The sequence below is a fragment of the Chroicocephalus ridibundus genome, chromosome 2 (assembly GCF_963924245.1).
Source record: "Chroicocephalus ridibundus chromosome 2, bChrRid1.1, whole genome shotgun sequence".
NCBI lineage: Eukaryota > Metazoa > Chordata > Aves > Charadriiformes > Laridae > Chroicocephalus > Chroicocephalus ridibundus.
Genome location: NC_086285.1, coordinates 52,089,371 through 52,104,561, shown reverse-complemented (window position 1 = coordinate 52,104,561; position 15,191 = coordinate 52,089,371). Strand labels below are relative to the sequence as shown.

The window sequence follows — 15,191 nt, the reverse complement described above, 5'->3', positions numbered from 1 at the left end:
TTCCCGCGGCAAAAATAAACACGGGGGCGGGCGGAAGGCTGTGGGATCAGGGGACCGCGCTGCGATTGGCTGAGAGACGCGGGGGCGGGGCAGGGGCGCGCGGCCAGGCGCCGGTGGGGAGCCGCGCGCCGCCTGGCGGCGGGAGGTGGCGCCACGCGCGGGGCTGCAGCGCGGCGTAAGCTCCGACGTAAGGCACGGCGCTGTCGTAACGCGGCGAGGCTGCGGCCTGGTGGCAGCAGAGGTGGGGCGAACGAGCCCGCAGTGTGCCCGGGTGGCCAGGAAGGCCAGCGGCGTCCTGGCCTGTATCAGGAGCAGTGTGGGCAGCAGGACTGGGGAAGTGATCATCCCCCGGTACTCGGCACTGGTGAGGCCCCACCTCGCGTACCGTGTCCAGTTTTGGGCCCCTCACCACAACAAAGACATTGAGGTGCTGGAGCGGGTCCAGAGAAGGGCAATGAAGCTGTGTGAGGGGTCTAGAGAACAAGTCGTGTGAGGAGCGGCTGAGGGAGCTGGGGTTGTTCAGCCTGGAGAAAAGGAGGCTGAGGGGAGACCTTATCGCTCTCTACAACTACCTGAAAGGAGGGTGTAGAGAGGTGCGGGCTGGTCACTTCTCCCAAGTGACAAGGGATAGGACAAGAGGAGGCGGCCTCAAGTTGCGTCAGGGGAGGTTGAGACTGGATATTAGGAAAAAATTCTTCACAGAAGGGGTTATCAAGCATTGGAACAAGCTGTCCGGGGAAGTGGTTGAGTCACCATCCCTGGAGGGATTTAAAAGACAGGTAGATGTAGTGCTTAGGGACATGGTTTAGTGATAGCTTTTTGTCAGCGTTAGGTTAATGGTTGGGACTTGATGATCTTAAAGGTCCCTTCCAACCTAGGCAGTTCTATGATTCTGTGTCTGTAACTGCAGTAAGCGCTGTGGCACGTGTTTGTGGTTCAGGCTGTGCTGTGTGTCTGCGATGGCAGTACATGCTGCACTCTATGGCTGAGTGTTCCGTGTGTTCCATGATATGTCTCCAATCACAATATGCTTTCCAGGATATCCCTGATCACTGTACGCATTGCGATATATGTCTGTACAATCACAGTACACGTCGTTAGGCTATAAGCTCAGGAATAGCTCAACAGTATAAAGCAGATCATTATTTGTGGCATAGCTAAAACTTGTCAGGAAGCCTTGAGCTTTGGGGTCTCCCGGGCTTTGAAGACACTTGTCCCACAGAGCTCTGGCTTTCTCCGCCAGCATGTACAGCCCCAGGTATTGTGCTGGGTCCCATGGTTGGAGCATGGCCAGCACGCAGGAGATGGGAGGCCGCTTCCTGTGGCTGCAGCTGGGAAAGGGACCACAGCCATGACGCAATGAAACCTGTTGGCTCTTACAGTGATCCTGACCAGGAGATCGTTGCACGCCAAGGAGTTAGTGGACGACATAAGTGCTAAGCTGCTGTGCACCCAGCATGGTCTTTGAGCCTGTGCTGTGCTTCACAGATCCCTTGTTTGCAGGGCAGCCTCACCTCACTCTAACGCAGGAGCCTGCAGGCAGCTCCCCCTCCATACCAGCAGTTACACCACCTGCATGGCCTTGCCCTTATCTAGAAATGCAGCAATAAGTTCTCATGCGCACATCCTTTCTGTTTAACAGCAGAAGAGATGAATGGAGTTGTTTTCACACAAGAAAATCCTACAGTAGCTCAAATGACCAAAATGGAATAACCCTTTCTGTGGACAGGGTCCGCATGGTGCACTGCACGTGCACTGGAGGCCCCTTCAGTACTGCACAACTCGAGGTTCCCGGCATCAAAAGGCATGGAAGATTATCTGTACTGTGCTCCCTTTGTGTATAGTAACAGGATTGTAACAGACCGGCACCTCCTGGTGCAAAACAGCTTTTCGCGGCATTTTGTGAAGCACAGAAAGCTCCACGTCTCTCAGGCAAGCTGCAAATGGAGCTTCAGAGAAGCAAAGGCGTCTCCAGGAGAGCAGCATCACTGCAGCACCTTGTCAGGGTGGTGTAGTGGGTGCATCACTGTGGAAAACACCACAGTACGTTCATGTCCTTTATGAGTTTCTTGTAGCTGCAATGCCAAGCAACGGAAATCATTCCAGTTGAAGATGGTCTACTATTAGCACCTCTTCATCTAATGTCATGTAACTTCAGTGACTTCTCATCTCATCCTCTTCATAAATGCCTGTCTTCATGTTTGGGATCACACATTAATTGCAAAGTGTTGAGAGCAATCAATAAAGCAGTTTTCACTCTGCAGAAGGGAAAAAAAAAAGAAGAACATCCTGAGAACTGTACCTTTATGGTTGTCACTTTAAACAAGAGGCTCATGGCCATGCTCACAGCTGTGCCCTGGACAAGGGCATGGAGAAGATACAGGCCCTGCAAGGAATGTGTGACGCATGAAGCAAAAACACGTTTCGTGAGTGTTAAGGATTCAGTGCGTGAAACATGGATTGGCGGTACTCGACTATAAGGTCCTTTGCCTTGCGAGGACATTTTTGTCCTCAGCACTGTCCAGGACGGTTGCTATAAAGTGTCACTGTGTAATTCCTGTCCATATGGACAGGTGCCTGCAGTGCCCCCAGGCATCAGAGATCTCCACAAAAGCCGCTTTTGAGGCTGACTTCAGGTTCCCCACTTCTTGTCCTTGTCAAAACTACCTGGGCGGAGGCCAGCAGTCCTGCCCTGACACCTCCCTGGCCGTGGCTTCTGTTCGGGAAGGTTCACTTCTGGTTGCAGTGCCTGGGCCATGGCAAACTTTTGCTTTGACTCTCAGGAAAAGGTTCAGGACCTTGGTAAAAGTCCCCATGAGCAGGGCAGGTGGCAAAGGGTTAATCAGCACAAAGAGAGAGCAAGCATCCACCCACCTGGGGATGTCGGGAGCATGGGGAACACTGAGCTTCAGAGTGGATGAAGCTCAGTGCTTCATCTGGCTTTGCCCTAGGATCTGAACCTAGGGGGGGAATCTGGTTTCGGTGGCCTTGAATGGCCTGCCACAAGCCTTATCCAGAGCAGCTGGGCACAGGAGTGGGAAAGCAGAAGGCGTCTATCTGCTGGATCTCAGTGCACAATCGGGGACAAAACGCATTTACTCAAACTCTTCTTTGTCCATGTCGATGCTGACAGCTACTGGCGCCGTCAGTATCTGCCCTCGACCAGCCAGGAGGAAAATCCCCACCTTTTATTATACCTGTGTTACAGTTTCCATCACACAGATGCTGTTCATTCGACTGGATGTTGCTTGCACGAAGCTTTAAAATCTTGTGCGCTCTGTGCCAAACTCCCAGTGTCCATGTTGAAGCTCATGTGAGTAAGTCTGTTTCTCTGTTTGACTGCGAGTAGCCATCAAAAGTCTTTTTCGTATTTGCATCACAACGGCACCAACTGGAGGTCAGCCCTGCCTGGTCATACCTTACAGGTTTTGATACAACACATTCACGTCTAAGCTGTTGGTTTGTGTGACAATCTGTTAAAGAAAGGAAACATCGGTAACAACTTAACTTAAGCACTAAAAACAATTTACCAGAGTAGCCTGGTCACAACAGTGTGTCACAGTAAAATACTTCTCTGGATTTTTAGCTGCCTTTTTTTTTTTTTCCTTCACTAAGAGGATAAAGAATAAATGAATTTGGTTTTATTGAAGCAAATAAAAAATAAATTATCTAAATTTAAATAATTTAGGAAGATTTAACCAGTGTATTTTGAAGCCAGGGCTCAGAAGTGGTGTCAGGGCAACCGAAGTGGTGAAGAATGAAAAAAGCCTCTTGGAATCGTAATGCTTTTTAAGATCCCAAAGAGGAAAGCTGATGTATTTATCAATCAATGCTGAGAAATTTCAGGAAGCAAGAATTAGTTTCTTAGAAACAAGCAAAACTGAAACAGCTCCACAGCCACTAGAGGAGTGTAGTGAGTTTTTCCCTTGGAGACATAGAGAACCATTTAATTAAAAAGAAAAAAAAATAATGCAGCGGAATAACTGCAGTCTTACAAAAATATTTCTCACTGCTGAGAAGATGTGACCCAAATGCCATTAAACAATATGGATTTTGAATTCTTTGATTTTTATTATAAAATCTATTATTTTTTTTCAAATGCAAAGATCTGTCTAGTTTTGGGTCTGATAATCTTAATCTACTATATTGCATACCATTTTCAAGTCTCACCCACTTATTATCTGCAGTATGTACTTACTATTCCAGTTCAAATGTATTAAGAGGCTCAGGAAATAGTTTTTAACTTATTTGTAATTTGTTAGTGACCCTTTCAAAGTCAACATTGCTTTATTTGGCTTAAGCAATTAAAAGAGAGTATTAAGAAATAGTGAAAGAATTGGAGCATGGGATTGTAGCACAGGGGGAAACAGGTAAATCCTGGTTGGCACACCACCGTCCTCTCTACAAAACAAGAACCCAAGACGACACCCTGTAACATGAGGCAAGGCTACAAAAAGGCAGAGACCTGCTACACGGGAGAGAGGACTGAAGAGTGATGAAATCAATTTAGAAGGTTAAAATTATGAGGGATTTAGACTGCAGCTCAGGTAGAATAGGAGGTTAAAAGATGAGGATTACTTGAGCAAAAAAACCTGATTATATATTTATTTTTAAAGGGAAGCAAGTTGAGCCGCATTCCAGTTACGGGGTTTTTTTCTACACTGGTACTTTTATAAAATTCCTTGCAAGAAACAGCTTTTTCCGAAGGTGATAGTCCGGTCTCTGGAAATGTCATCTTGTTTGCCCTTAAATCATTTTCCTTCACGTGCATGTTAATGGGAAATATTATCTTTCACCCTTCTCACAGTTTTTACTGCCAAACAGCAGCAAAAGTTTATGATAGTTTCTTAAAATTGTCTCCAGTTGAGACAGAAAGAGATAACTACAAGAATGCAAATGAAATAACCTTGATTCACAAACCTCTGGTTCTTTTCAGCTTGCCTTGACAAGCACCCGGAGAGCGTCCAGGCAGTTCTTTTAACCCTTAACCATTGCTGAATACAGACCTACTCATCTTGCCATGAAATTTCATGCAGCTTTAGGATACAGAATAAAATACTAACCCAGAACTTGTGCTGCAATGGTTGGCTATACAGCAATACCAAAAGCAATAGCACTGATATATTAATAAACCTATTTACAGAGAAGGAGCTGCTCCAAGGAAATGCAGTGCCTACCTAAAAAAAACCCACATGCAACACACCCCCCCACCCCAAGAGAGAAAAAAGCCTCAGACTCATGTTCCAGTGAAATCAAATTATCCCATATATAATTCAAGACAGTTAGCGTTGCTCACCTGACACAGGATCACTTGTTAAGCTGCAGTAGTTCTGAGTCGGTATCTCACGGTTCTGTGCTAGGTGACAATGTGCTTCTACGAGCACAAGAGTTGCTCAAGACTACGTCTCGCATGTCTTTATACATAGCCTCAGTTTTTGCTAAAAGAGGAGCTTTTGCTAGAAAATATTGCCCCAGTTAAGATTTTTCAGTGGAAATAAATTGGAGAATAAACATAATGTAAATTACATACAGGTGAACTAATCTTGACATACGAGACCCTTTTTACAGTGAGAGCAATCAATCACTGGAACAACCTCCTCAGGGATGCAGTAGAGGAGCCCCCCGCACCCATCACAGTATGTTTCCAAGATGCGACTGGACAGGGTGCTCAATAATCTCATCTATGTTCCCTTTCCCACCAAAGGTTGGACCAGATGATCTTTGGGGGCCACTTCCAACCTGGAGTCTTCTATGGTCCTGTGATTATTGCATGATTGGACTGCAGGGAAAAAATAATTGTTTTCTAATATTTTCTTTGGCAGTAAATGCTGGAGGTGTTTTAACCTAATTTTTATTGTGATTACTAGAGAATGAAGAAGTCCCATTTTGATTTTGCTCTTTAACTTAAATGCCTCACAAGAATGGCAAGATACATACGCTGAAGTTACAATACCTTTGTCTTTCCCTTAGTAGGTGAACTAGCTCTCGAGGGACATCTGAGTCTTGGGCCAAGAGCTCCCTAATGACCTCTACATTCACAAACTTTCTAAGGTAAAATAAATGACAAAAAAATAAATAAAAATGTTTTAATTTCCACAAAGAAGCGCAACAGGGGATAAACCATTCTCTCTCACCTCCAGCCACTGACCTGCATGCTCTAAAATTTAGAGGTCACATTTTAATAAATATGTAACTATTCAGTTACTGGGCAGGGTCTGGGAATTTTTTTACCACGGCTGTTCTCAGGGTATTTAATTTCTCTTCAAGAGTAGCAAAAGCACCGTGGGCTTCAGTCAGCTGAGAAGACACGCAGGGTTTTGGAGGCACCGAGGTGTGCACCACTGCGGCGACTGCACCGACATCACTAATAGAATAAAAATGACCAGGGTAAAAATGCGTGTGGTTTACTCTCTTACTGGGCTGTAACGGGGAGGGAGGAAGAGAAGGGAAAGTGGGGGAAATCATAAGAGGTAACAAGAAGCTTTTATGTTAGTGGAGGGCGAACGGGCTGCTGAAGAAGCTCCACGACATTTTCACTTTTGAGTTTCACTTCCGTGGAGAGACTTGCTCCCAAAACAAAAAAAAAGCCTAAAGCAAATATCTACATGCCCAACTGTAGGGACACCCCCTGCTGCAATACGTGGCTGTTGTTCAGAGGAGCCACGTAACCAGAAGAGCACGGCGACCTGCGGAATTGCATAAAATTTGCGTCACATTCTGCAGAGACTTCTGGAGCTTTTAGGGTTTTTTGTTTGGTTGGGTTTTTTTTTTTAATCTTATCTGCAGCATGTAATTCAGGATTTGTTGCCTGCCTGTACTAAAATAGGTCTGTGAGAGTTAACTGTGAGAGTGAAAAGTGCTGTGGAAAGCTTGCTGAGACATTTGAATAAGTAGTATTCAGACTTTAAATTAAAGAGATCCCTGCCACTTTTGAAGGTAATCAGAGCTGTATTGTCATCTTCTAGTAGTATGACAGTAAATGTTAAACCAGATGCACATTTTTGCAGATAAGGCTCTTTTCTTGACAAACTGGAATAGGCACAAAAGCCATCTGTTTTTCACCACTTCCTATGTGAGTGAGAGGGTTGGGTATGGTGCTTGGTAAGGAGGAAGTAATTCAGGAAGAGAAGTCCTGCCAAGCAACTCCAGAACAAGGCAAAAGTCTGGATACTGACCAAACAAGCAACCCTGCAGCTGGAGGAAACGTCCTGCACGGATGGGACGGACATAGCGGTGCTGTGGTTGGATGCTCAGATCCCCTGGGATGGAGGGGATCACCCTGGCTCATTTGGAAGGTCCTGGAGGATGGGTGGCAGAAGGCGTCCTTTTTAGTAGTCACTGTCATGAGCCGGTTTTGAGAGATTGCATCACGTAAGGGGAGAAGAGGAATTTGGAGAAGCTGTTTGCTCCTCTGTATCCATGATGGTGGTGCCCACCGTAGGCAGTAAAAACAAATACCTCCTGTTTAAAACTTGGCATGGACTCATTACAAAAAGAAACAGAGAAACAGCAGTGTGCCCTTGTCGCCAAGAAGGCCAATGGCATCCTGGGCTGCATAGGGAAGACTGTGGCCAGTAGGTCGAGGGAGGTCATTCTTCCCCTCTGCTCTGCACTGGTGAGGCCACAACTGGAGTACTGTGTCCAGTTTTGGGCTCCCCAGTTCAAGAGAGACAGGGAACTACTGGAGCGAGTCCAGCGTAGGGCAACCAAGATGATTATGGGACTGGAGCACCTCCCTTATGAGGAAAGGCTGAAAGAGCTGGGACTCTTTAGCCTGGAGAAGAGAAGGTTGAGGGGGGACCTGATTAATGTTTACAAGTATCTAAAGGGTGGGTTTAAGGAGGACGGAGCCAAGCTCTTTTCAATGGTTCCCAGCGACAGGACAAGGGGCAATGGGCACAAGCTAGAACATAGGAAGTTCCGTTCAAATACACGGAAAAACTTCTTTACAGCGAGGGTGACAGAGCACTGGAACAGGCTGCCCAGGGAGGTTGTGGAGTCCCCTTCTCTGGAGATTTTCAAGACCCGCCTGGATGCAGTCCTGAGGGATGTGCTTTAGGCAATCCTGCTCTAGCAGGGGAGTTGGACTAGATGATCTCTAGAGGTCCCTTCCAACTCTGAAGATTCCGTGATTCCGTGAAATCCTGCCAGCCTTTTCTGATGTGTAGCTAGGAGTGTGCTGGTGCTGGGACCTGGATGGGAACATATTTGAGTTAGTTGTCCTGGTTAGCCTGCACATACTCTCGACTGGTTTCTCGATGCACAAACATCTCCTGGCCTTGGGGCATCTCTTCCGAGGAGCATTCCTCTTCTTCTCTGTCACCAAGCCTGTCACCCCTGTTTCTCATGAAGTAAGGCTCAATGCCACTCTCTCTTGCTAAAACGCCATCCGGTCCTTGGTGTTGTAGATGGATGTGTTGTTTGCTGATTAAAGCTTCACCTTCACGCTCCAAAGCAGCCGATGGCCCATTGCTACTGTTACTTTCATGACTGGCTTCATGCAGTCTTAGTTATCTTGGGGGTTTTGGCATTCCCGTATCACACCATCCGTAGGCAGATGCACCCCATTAGAACATACTGGTATGGAAGCACAGGGTCATGGATCTGAAGTTACTGGCTTGAAATTACCTGAAATAGAACTGGGGCAAATTTATGGATTTACTTCAAAACAGAAGAGTACAAAAGTAATTATCTTTGTTTTACTATTATTACAGCTTTCTCCCAGGATGACTCATCTCTGATGACAAGCCCCATGGTTTTGTTTGTTCTGTTGCTGCCAGCTGCCCGTTGCCCTTTCCCCCGATTCCTTCAGGAACTGCTGCTGGGGACACTCAGCAGTCCCAGCCTGTACCAGTGAGTCTCAGGGAGTGCCTTTCCCAAAACCTTCCTCCTCTTCTCCATTCTCCATCTTTCTCTCTTTCCTCCTTTGCCCCCACTCCCCCTTGCTCAGCTGTTTTGCCTCCAAAACAAATAGGTTGAGATGACGGGTGCAGGAGGAGTCAGTTTCTTTACCCTGGGCACACGTATTGCTCTCCCTACCCATTCTTCATCGCTCGCTTGGCTCAGCTTCTGCTTCTTGTAAGACTATTTGAACTGCTCTCGCAGGAGTGACTACACTTCATGTAAACAGTCTCGAACTGGCTGGGTTATTCCAAATTGTTCAGCAGCCGTAAAAGGGGATGGTAAAGGAAGGTAACTATTTGTGCGGTACTAAATGAGTTTTATGCTTCTGCAACGTTAATGCTGCTATCGATAGCCAGGTTAAAGTCTAGCTGAGGGACATCCCCAGAGTAGTCCTCTAGGGCCTTGTGGTGTAAAAGATTATATTGCTTTCCTAACAAGATACACAGTGCTTGCTGTCACAGGACTAAGGGCTACGAAGAGCTACGAAGATGACTAGGGGACTGGAACACCTCTCTTATGAAGAAAGGCTGAAGGATTTGGGTCTCTTCGCTCTGGAAAAAAGACGGCTGAGGGGGGATCTTATCAATGCTTATAAATACTTAAAGGGTAGGTGTCAGGAGGATGGGGCCAGGCTCTTCTCGGTGGTGCCCGGGGACAGGACAAAAGGTAATGGGCACAAACTTGAGCATAGGAAGTTTCACCTAAACATGAGGAGGAACTTCTTTACTTTGAGGGTGGCAGAGCACTGGAACAGGCTGCCCAGAGAGGTGGTGGAGTCTCCATCTCTCGAGACATTCAAAACCCGCCTGGACGCGTTCCTGTGCAACCTGCTCTAGGTGACCCTGCTCTGGCAGGGGGGTTGGACTAGATGATCTCCAGAGGTCCCTTCCAACCCCTACCATTCTGTGATTCTGTGACTCCAGTCCCAGCTCAGGATATACTGTGCTAGAACTATTTTAAGAGTGTAAAGAATAACACCAGAAATCAGCTGTGGACAGTGCTCGTGGCAAACACAGGAGGAACAAAACCCCTCGTTTTGCGAAAACCACCAATAATTGTGTGTGGATACATTGTACAACACCTTGTACAATGACATCGACCTCTTCTTGTAGGGCTATAAAGTGATTTAGTAGACATTCAGACGGTTTACAAGTATTCTAGCCTATATGATGCTGACACAGGCAAGATTAAGCAGTCAGGCTTTAAGGAAATGAGTAACAGGTAAGGATAATAAGCCAGATACATTAGACAGGAGAGATGTGAAGGGGTTTTTCAGCATTAGGGCAACTAGAAGCCAGATAATAAAATAGGCATGTATTTGCCGTTAGTTGTGTTGCATTATCCTTTATTTATTATCTGCTTAAGATTCCATTAAAAGTTCTTTTAAAGCTATTATTCTGAATTACCTGATTTCTCTGGGATGTGTTTCTTGCCCTCAGAAATAAGCTAGGGTAAGCACAAGTTCATCACTGGTATTACTACGTCGGTTCGGAGATATGCTTTTAAAGTCAAGCAGACATCCTGAAATAATCACCCCGATAGAAGCTGCAGCTTGGATACCTCCATGAAACCACACCTACACCACAGACTTTTGCCCTCATAGCTGTAATAGCTGGAGACATCGTTTATGGCCAGTGTATTATTGTTGACTAACTCTCTCATGCGGGGCAGTTATACCAGGAAAAACATGTTTTTCCGTGTACGGTATCCGGGAGCAGCAAGGGCCAGCCAGGGAGACATGGGGACACCCAGGGGACCAGCCGGGCAGGGGCTTCCCCAGCCAGGGTCCATCCCACCGCCCCCAGTGAGGGAGCTGGGCAGGCTGGGGGGCAGCTGGGCACAGCCCCCAGCCCAGGGCATCGGGCAGCTCCACGGGAATGGGCACGGGCTGAGGCCAGGCTGGGATGTCAGCCTGCGGGTGGGAGTCAGGATGGGGCCTGCTGAGAGGAACCAAGGTCAGACACAGCCCCATGATCACTGGGGCCATGGGCTGGAGGAACCCAGGTGAGGTTGGTCAGAGCCCTTAAGGCTGATTGATGCCCCAGGACATCATATATATGGTATAGTTTGCTCAGGTCCTCGAGGGAGGGACAACAATGTCGATTTACCAGTTCAGGTTGTGTCGGTGTCAGGTGCATGTTGCCTCTACAACAGATGCAACGCCTTCAGTCGTGAGCTGAATCTGCATCCCACCAGACACAGGTCTCTGGTAAGATGTAGCAATACCTGACCTGAGTTCAGTGCTGTGCTCTCAGGAACGGGGAGATGCTGGCTGCTCAGGAAAGCAAAAGCTGTTGGTGTAATAACTCCCTCAAGCTCAGCACAGCCAAGGGCTTGTGACACGTGCTGCAACTCTCATTCCTGGATGTGTTACAAAGGGTGTTCTTCCCCTCAAAGTGAGGTGTTCCCGTCATTGAAAAAGAAGCCAAAAAGCTAAAAAGATTTCTAGCATCAGCCTTGTGCCAACACCCATCCCTTCCATGCAATGGATGCACCTCCACAGAATCATGGAATAGTTTGGGTTGGAAAGGACCTTTAAAGGTCATCTAGTCCAACCTCCCCTGCAATGAGCAGGGACATCTTCAACTAGATCAGGTCGCTCAGAGCCCCATCCAACTTCACCTTGAATGTTTCCAGGGATGGGGCATCTGCCACCTCTCTGGGTAACCTGTTCCAGTATTCCACCACCCTTATTGTAAAAAATTTCTTCCTTATATCTAGTCTAAATCTTTCTTTTAGTTTAAAGCCATTACCCTTTGTTTTATTGCAACAGACCCTGCTAAAAAGTTTGCCCCCATCTTTCCTGTAGGCCCCCTTTAAGTACTGGAAGGCCACTATAAGGTCTCCCTGGAAACTTCTCCAGGCTGCGCAACCCCAACTCTCTCAGCCTGTCCTCATAGGAGAGGTGCTTCAGCCCTCTGACCATTTTTGTGGCCCTCCTCTGGACTCGCTCCAACAGGTCCACGTCTTTCCAGTTCTGCGGGCTCCAGAGCTGGATGCAGTACTCCACGTGGTGTCTCACCAGAGCACAGTAGAGGGAGAGAATCACTTCCCTTGACCTGCTGGCCACGCTTCTTTGGATGCAGCTCAGCTATTACAGCTATGAGGGCAAAAGTTTGTGGTGTAGGTGTGGTTTCATGGAGGTATCCAAGCTGCAGCTTCTATCGGGGTGATTATTTCAGGATGTTTGCTTGACTTTAAAAGCGTGTCGCCCATCACGAGCTATGATGCACGGGTTCATGGGTGGAGTGACAAGGAAGTGGAGGGACCTGTTACTCACTCTCCCATCCAAAAGGGAAGTTTTTCCATGGAAATGTACCCACACCAATGCCTCTACACTACAGTTGCAACAGAAGGGGTGTAGGAGCTAGGTAGAAAGGGCTTTATACATCATCATCATCATTGGCCAAGAAGGCCAATGGCATCCTGGGGTGCATCAAGAAGAGTGTGGCCAGCAGGTCGAGGGAGGTCATCCTCCCCCTCTACTCTGCCCTGGTGAGGCTGCAGCTGGAGTACTGTGTCCAGTTACGGGCTCCCCGGTTCAAGAGAGACAGGGAACTGCTGGAGAAGGTACAACAAAGGGCTACCATGATGATTAGGGGACTGGAACACCTCTCTTATGAAGGAAGGCTGAAGGATTTGGGTCTTCGGGTCTTTTTAGTCTGGAAAAAAGGTGACTCAGGGGGGATCTTATCAATACTTATAAATACTTAAAGGGTGGATGTCAGGAGGATGGGGCCAGGCTCTTTTCGGTGGTGCCTGGCAACAGGACAAGAAGTAACGGGCACAAACTTGAACACAGGAAGTTCCACCTCAACATGAGGAGGAACTTCTTTACTTTGAGGGTGGCAGAGCACTGGAACAGGCTGCCCAGAGAGGTGGTGGAGTCTCCAACTCTGGACACATTCAAAACCTGCCTGGACGCGTTCCTGTGCAACCTGCTCTAGGTGACCCTGCTCTGGCAGAGGGGTTTTGGTGATCTCCGGAGGTCCCTTCCAACCCCTACCATTCTGTGATTCTGTGATTTTATGCTGCCTTGCTGGACTTTATGAGCACCTCCTCCCAGTGCTCCTTCTTCTGCGCTGAAGCGCCCCGTTATCAGCCAGTAGATCTAACTGCTCACCTACGTGTCTGCCTGCCCATGCACACAGACGTGCGGCACTGCATCCCTGCGCATCAGTCCGCCCTGTCCAGTTTCTGTTCCTTCCCCGCTCCTTTTGAATCAGGAAATACAATAATTTGCAGGCTCGGCCGTTCGCTGGCAACACGTGCGGGTGGCAGGGACGCAGCTTTGGGAAGTATTCTGCTCTACAGGAAAGGGAATGCCCCGGCATCCCCCCGGCGAAAGGCTTGCCAGCTGCCAAGTTTCAGTTTTACAGCTGAGTGAAAAAATAAAAACACCCGAGTTTCGTTTTCTGTCCGGTGACTGGTTTGACAAACACTTCCCTGGATTGCAAAGATGGAGCAAAGGCCGTTTGTTGTGCCAGTGTTTAGGTCAGAGTCCCTTCCCAGCCAAAAATCAGTGTTTTCCGCTTTCCACGCCAGAATTGAGGTGGGTTGGTCCTTGGCTTCTCCGCTCTGAAGTGAAACACTCCGAAATAACAATGCTGGGGAGTTCGGAGGTTACATGAAATGCTGGATACTTTAGTCCCCATTGGCTGCTCATTCCTCTCAACATGTTGATTCGTACAAGCACTTTCTGCCTGAATAAGAACTGCAAAATCCCACCCGTGGATTTTGATTTCTGTAAGTCACTTAGGAAACAACATTACACATGCAGTTTTCCCACCTCGTATCCACGCAGCTCCAAGACAACAACTGGGGCTGTACTTTTGACTGCTTTTTGGTTTGGCTTTTTTGGGTTTTTTTTTTGTTGTTTTTCTTTAAATGGCTTTTCCCCATCATTTTGACGCACTCCGTTTGGAGCCAAGTGATAAAACCACCCACCCTAAGGGTAGTGTGGCTTCGTTTCTCCGGACCCTAAAGGGGGAGCAGGATAATTTGTGTGAAAACCCAGCGCAGAAGCCAGATGGTTAGCAGAAATTCAGTTTTACGTGAGGAGGACGCGCAGACGGTTGTACCTGATGCCAGAGGAAAAACCCGATTGAAAATGTGCTTCACAGAGAAGTGAATTATTGAACGACCTCTTGTAAAGTATTAATCTTTGGCTTATTGATCTGCTTTTCCCAGTGGGAAATGATGAATTAGGAAACAATTATGTTACAAGAGGAGAAGCCTTCACTCCTGAGGTTTTCCTCACACCGAGGAGACCAAAGCAGCGGCTGCCTACTCTGAGGGGGGGGTGTCGTCCTGAGAAACCACCGGCGACAGTAACGCGCCTCAGGGTGGCCGAGGCGGGGGGACGAACGCTGATTTTCCACGTAAGCTGAAGACACTGCTACGTCATTTTATTTTTTCCTTAAAAAAACACAAACCAAAAACCAAAACCAAAAAGGCATTTACAGTCTACCTGGGGTGGGAGCAGGTTTCTGGGCGGGCGTTAGGAGATGCCTCCTTGCTACCGCCCAACACCCCCCCCCACCCTCCGCCCCCCCCCTTCACCCCCCCCCCCCCACTACCCTTACCCCCGGTTTCGATTCCCCGCGCGCGCCCCCGACTCCCGCGGTGACGCGGGGGGCGGGGCGGGGGCGGGGCGAGGGGGGCCACCATGTTTAGGGGCGGTGGCCGCCGCGAGTCCCGGGGGCACCGTCGCGATGGCGGCGGCGGGCAGGTAGGTTACACCGCTCACACACACCCCCGGCCCCCTCGCCCCGTCCTGCGGGTGCGGGGGCATCGTCGGCCGCCCTGCGCCCGCCGGCACGGCACGGCACGGCACGGCACGGCACGGTACGGTAGAGCCGCCGCCTCTTGCGGCCGCTCCGTGCGGGATCTTCGGGCGCTGCGCGGTTCTTCGCGCATCACACGGTTCCGTGCGCTGCGCGGTACTCCGTGCGCTGCGCGGTTCTCCGTACATCACATTCCCCTGCGGGCACTGCGCGGTTCTCCGTGCGCTGCGCGGTTCTTCGCGCATCACACGGCTCCGTGCACTGCGCGGTTCTTCGTGCTCTGCGCGGTTCTTCGCGCATCACGCGGCTCCGGGCACTGCGCGGTTCTGCGGGCACTGCGCGGTTCTTCGCGCATCACACGGCTCCGTGCACTGCGCGGTTCTTCGTGCTCTGCGCGGTTCTTCGCGCATCACACGGCTCCGTGCACTGCGCGGTTCTTCGTGCACTGCGCGGTTCTTCGTGCTCTGCGCGGTTCTTCGCGCATCACACGGCTCCGTGCAC

General features: G+C 48.9%; 1 protein-coding gene and 1 long non-coding RNA gene across 2 annotated transcripts in view; both read left to right on the top strand.

The window, feature by feature from the left end:
• Positions 1 to 235: 235 nt before the first annotated feature.
• On the top strand, positions 236 to 6,379 carry LOC134510636 (uncharacterized). The gene is made up of 3 exons (XR_010069681.1): positions 236 to 364; positions 5,971 to 6,051; positions 6,268 to 6,379. It is a non-coding gene; the product is annotated as an uncharacterized LOC134510636 (long non-coding RNA).
• An 8,189-nt stretch (positions 6,380 to 14,568) lies between these two features.
• The window catches only part of TRANK1 (tetratricopeptide repeat and ankyrin repeat containing 1), a 55,854-nt gene continuing 55,231 nt past the window's right edge, over positions 14,569 to 15,191 (top strand). The window contains exon 1 of the mRNA XM_063325485.1: positions 14,569 to 14,635. Coding sequence (XP_063181555.1) covers positions 14,619 to 14,635 — 17 coding nt within the window. The 5' untranslated portion in view covers positions 14,569 to 14,618. The remainder of the gene's footprint in view (positions 14,636 to 15,191) is intronic.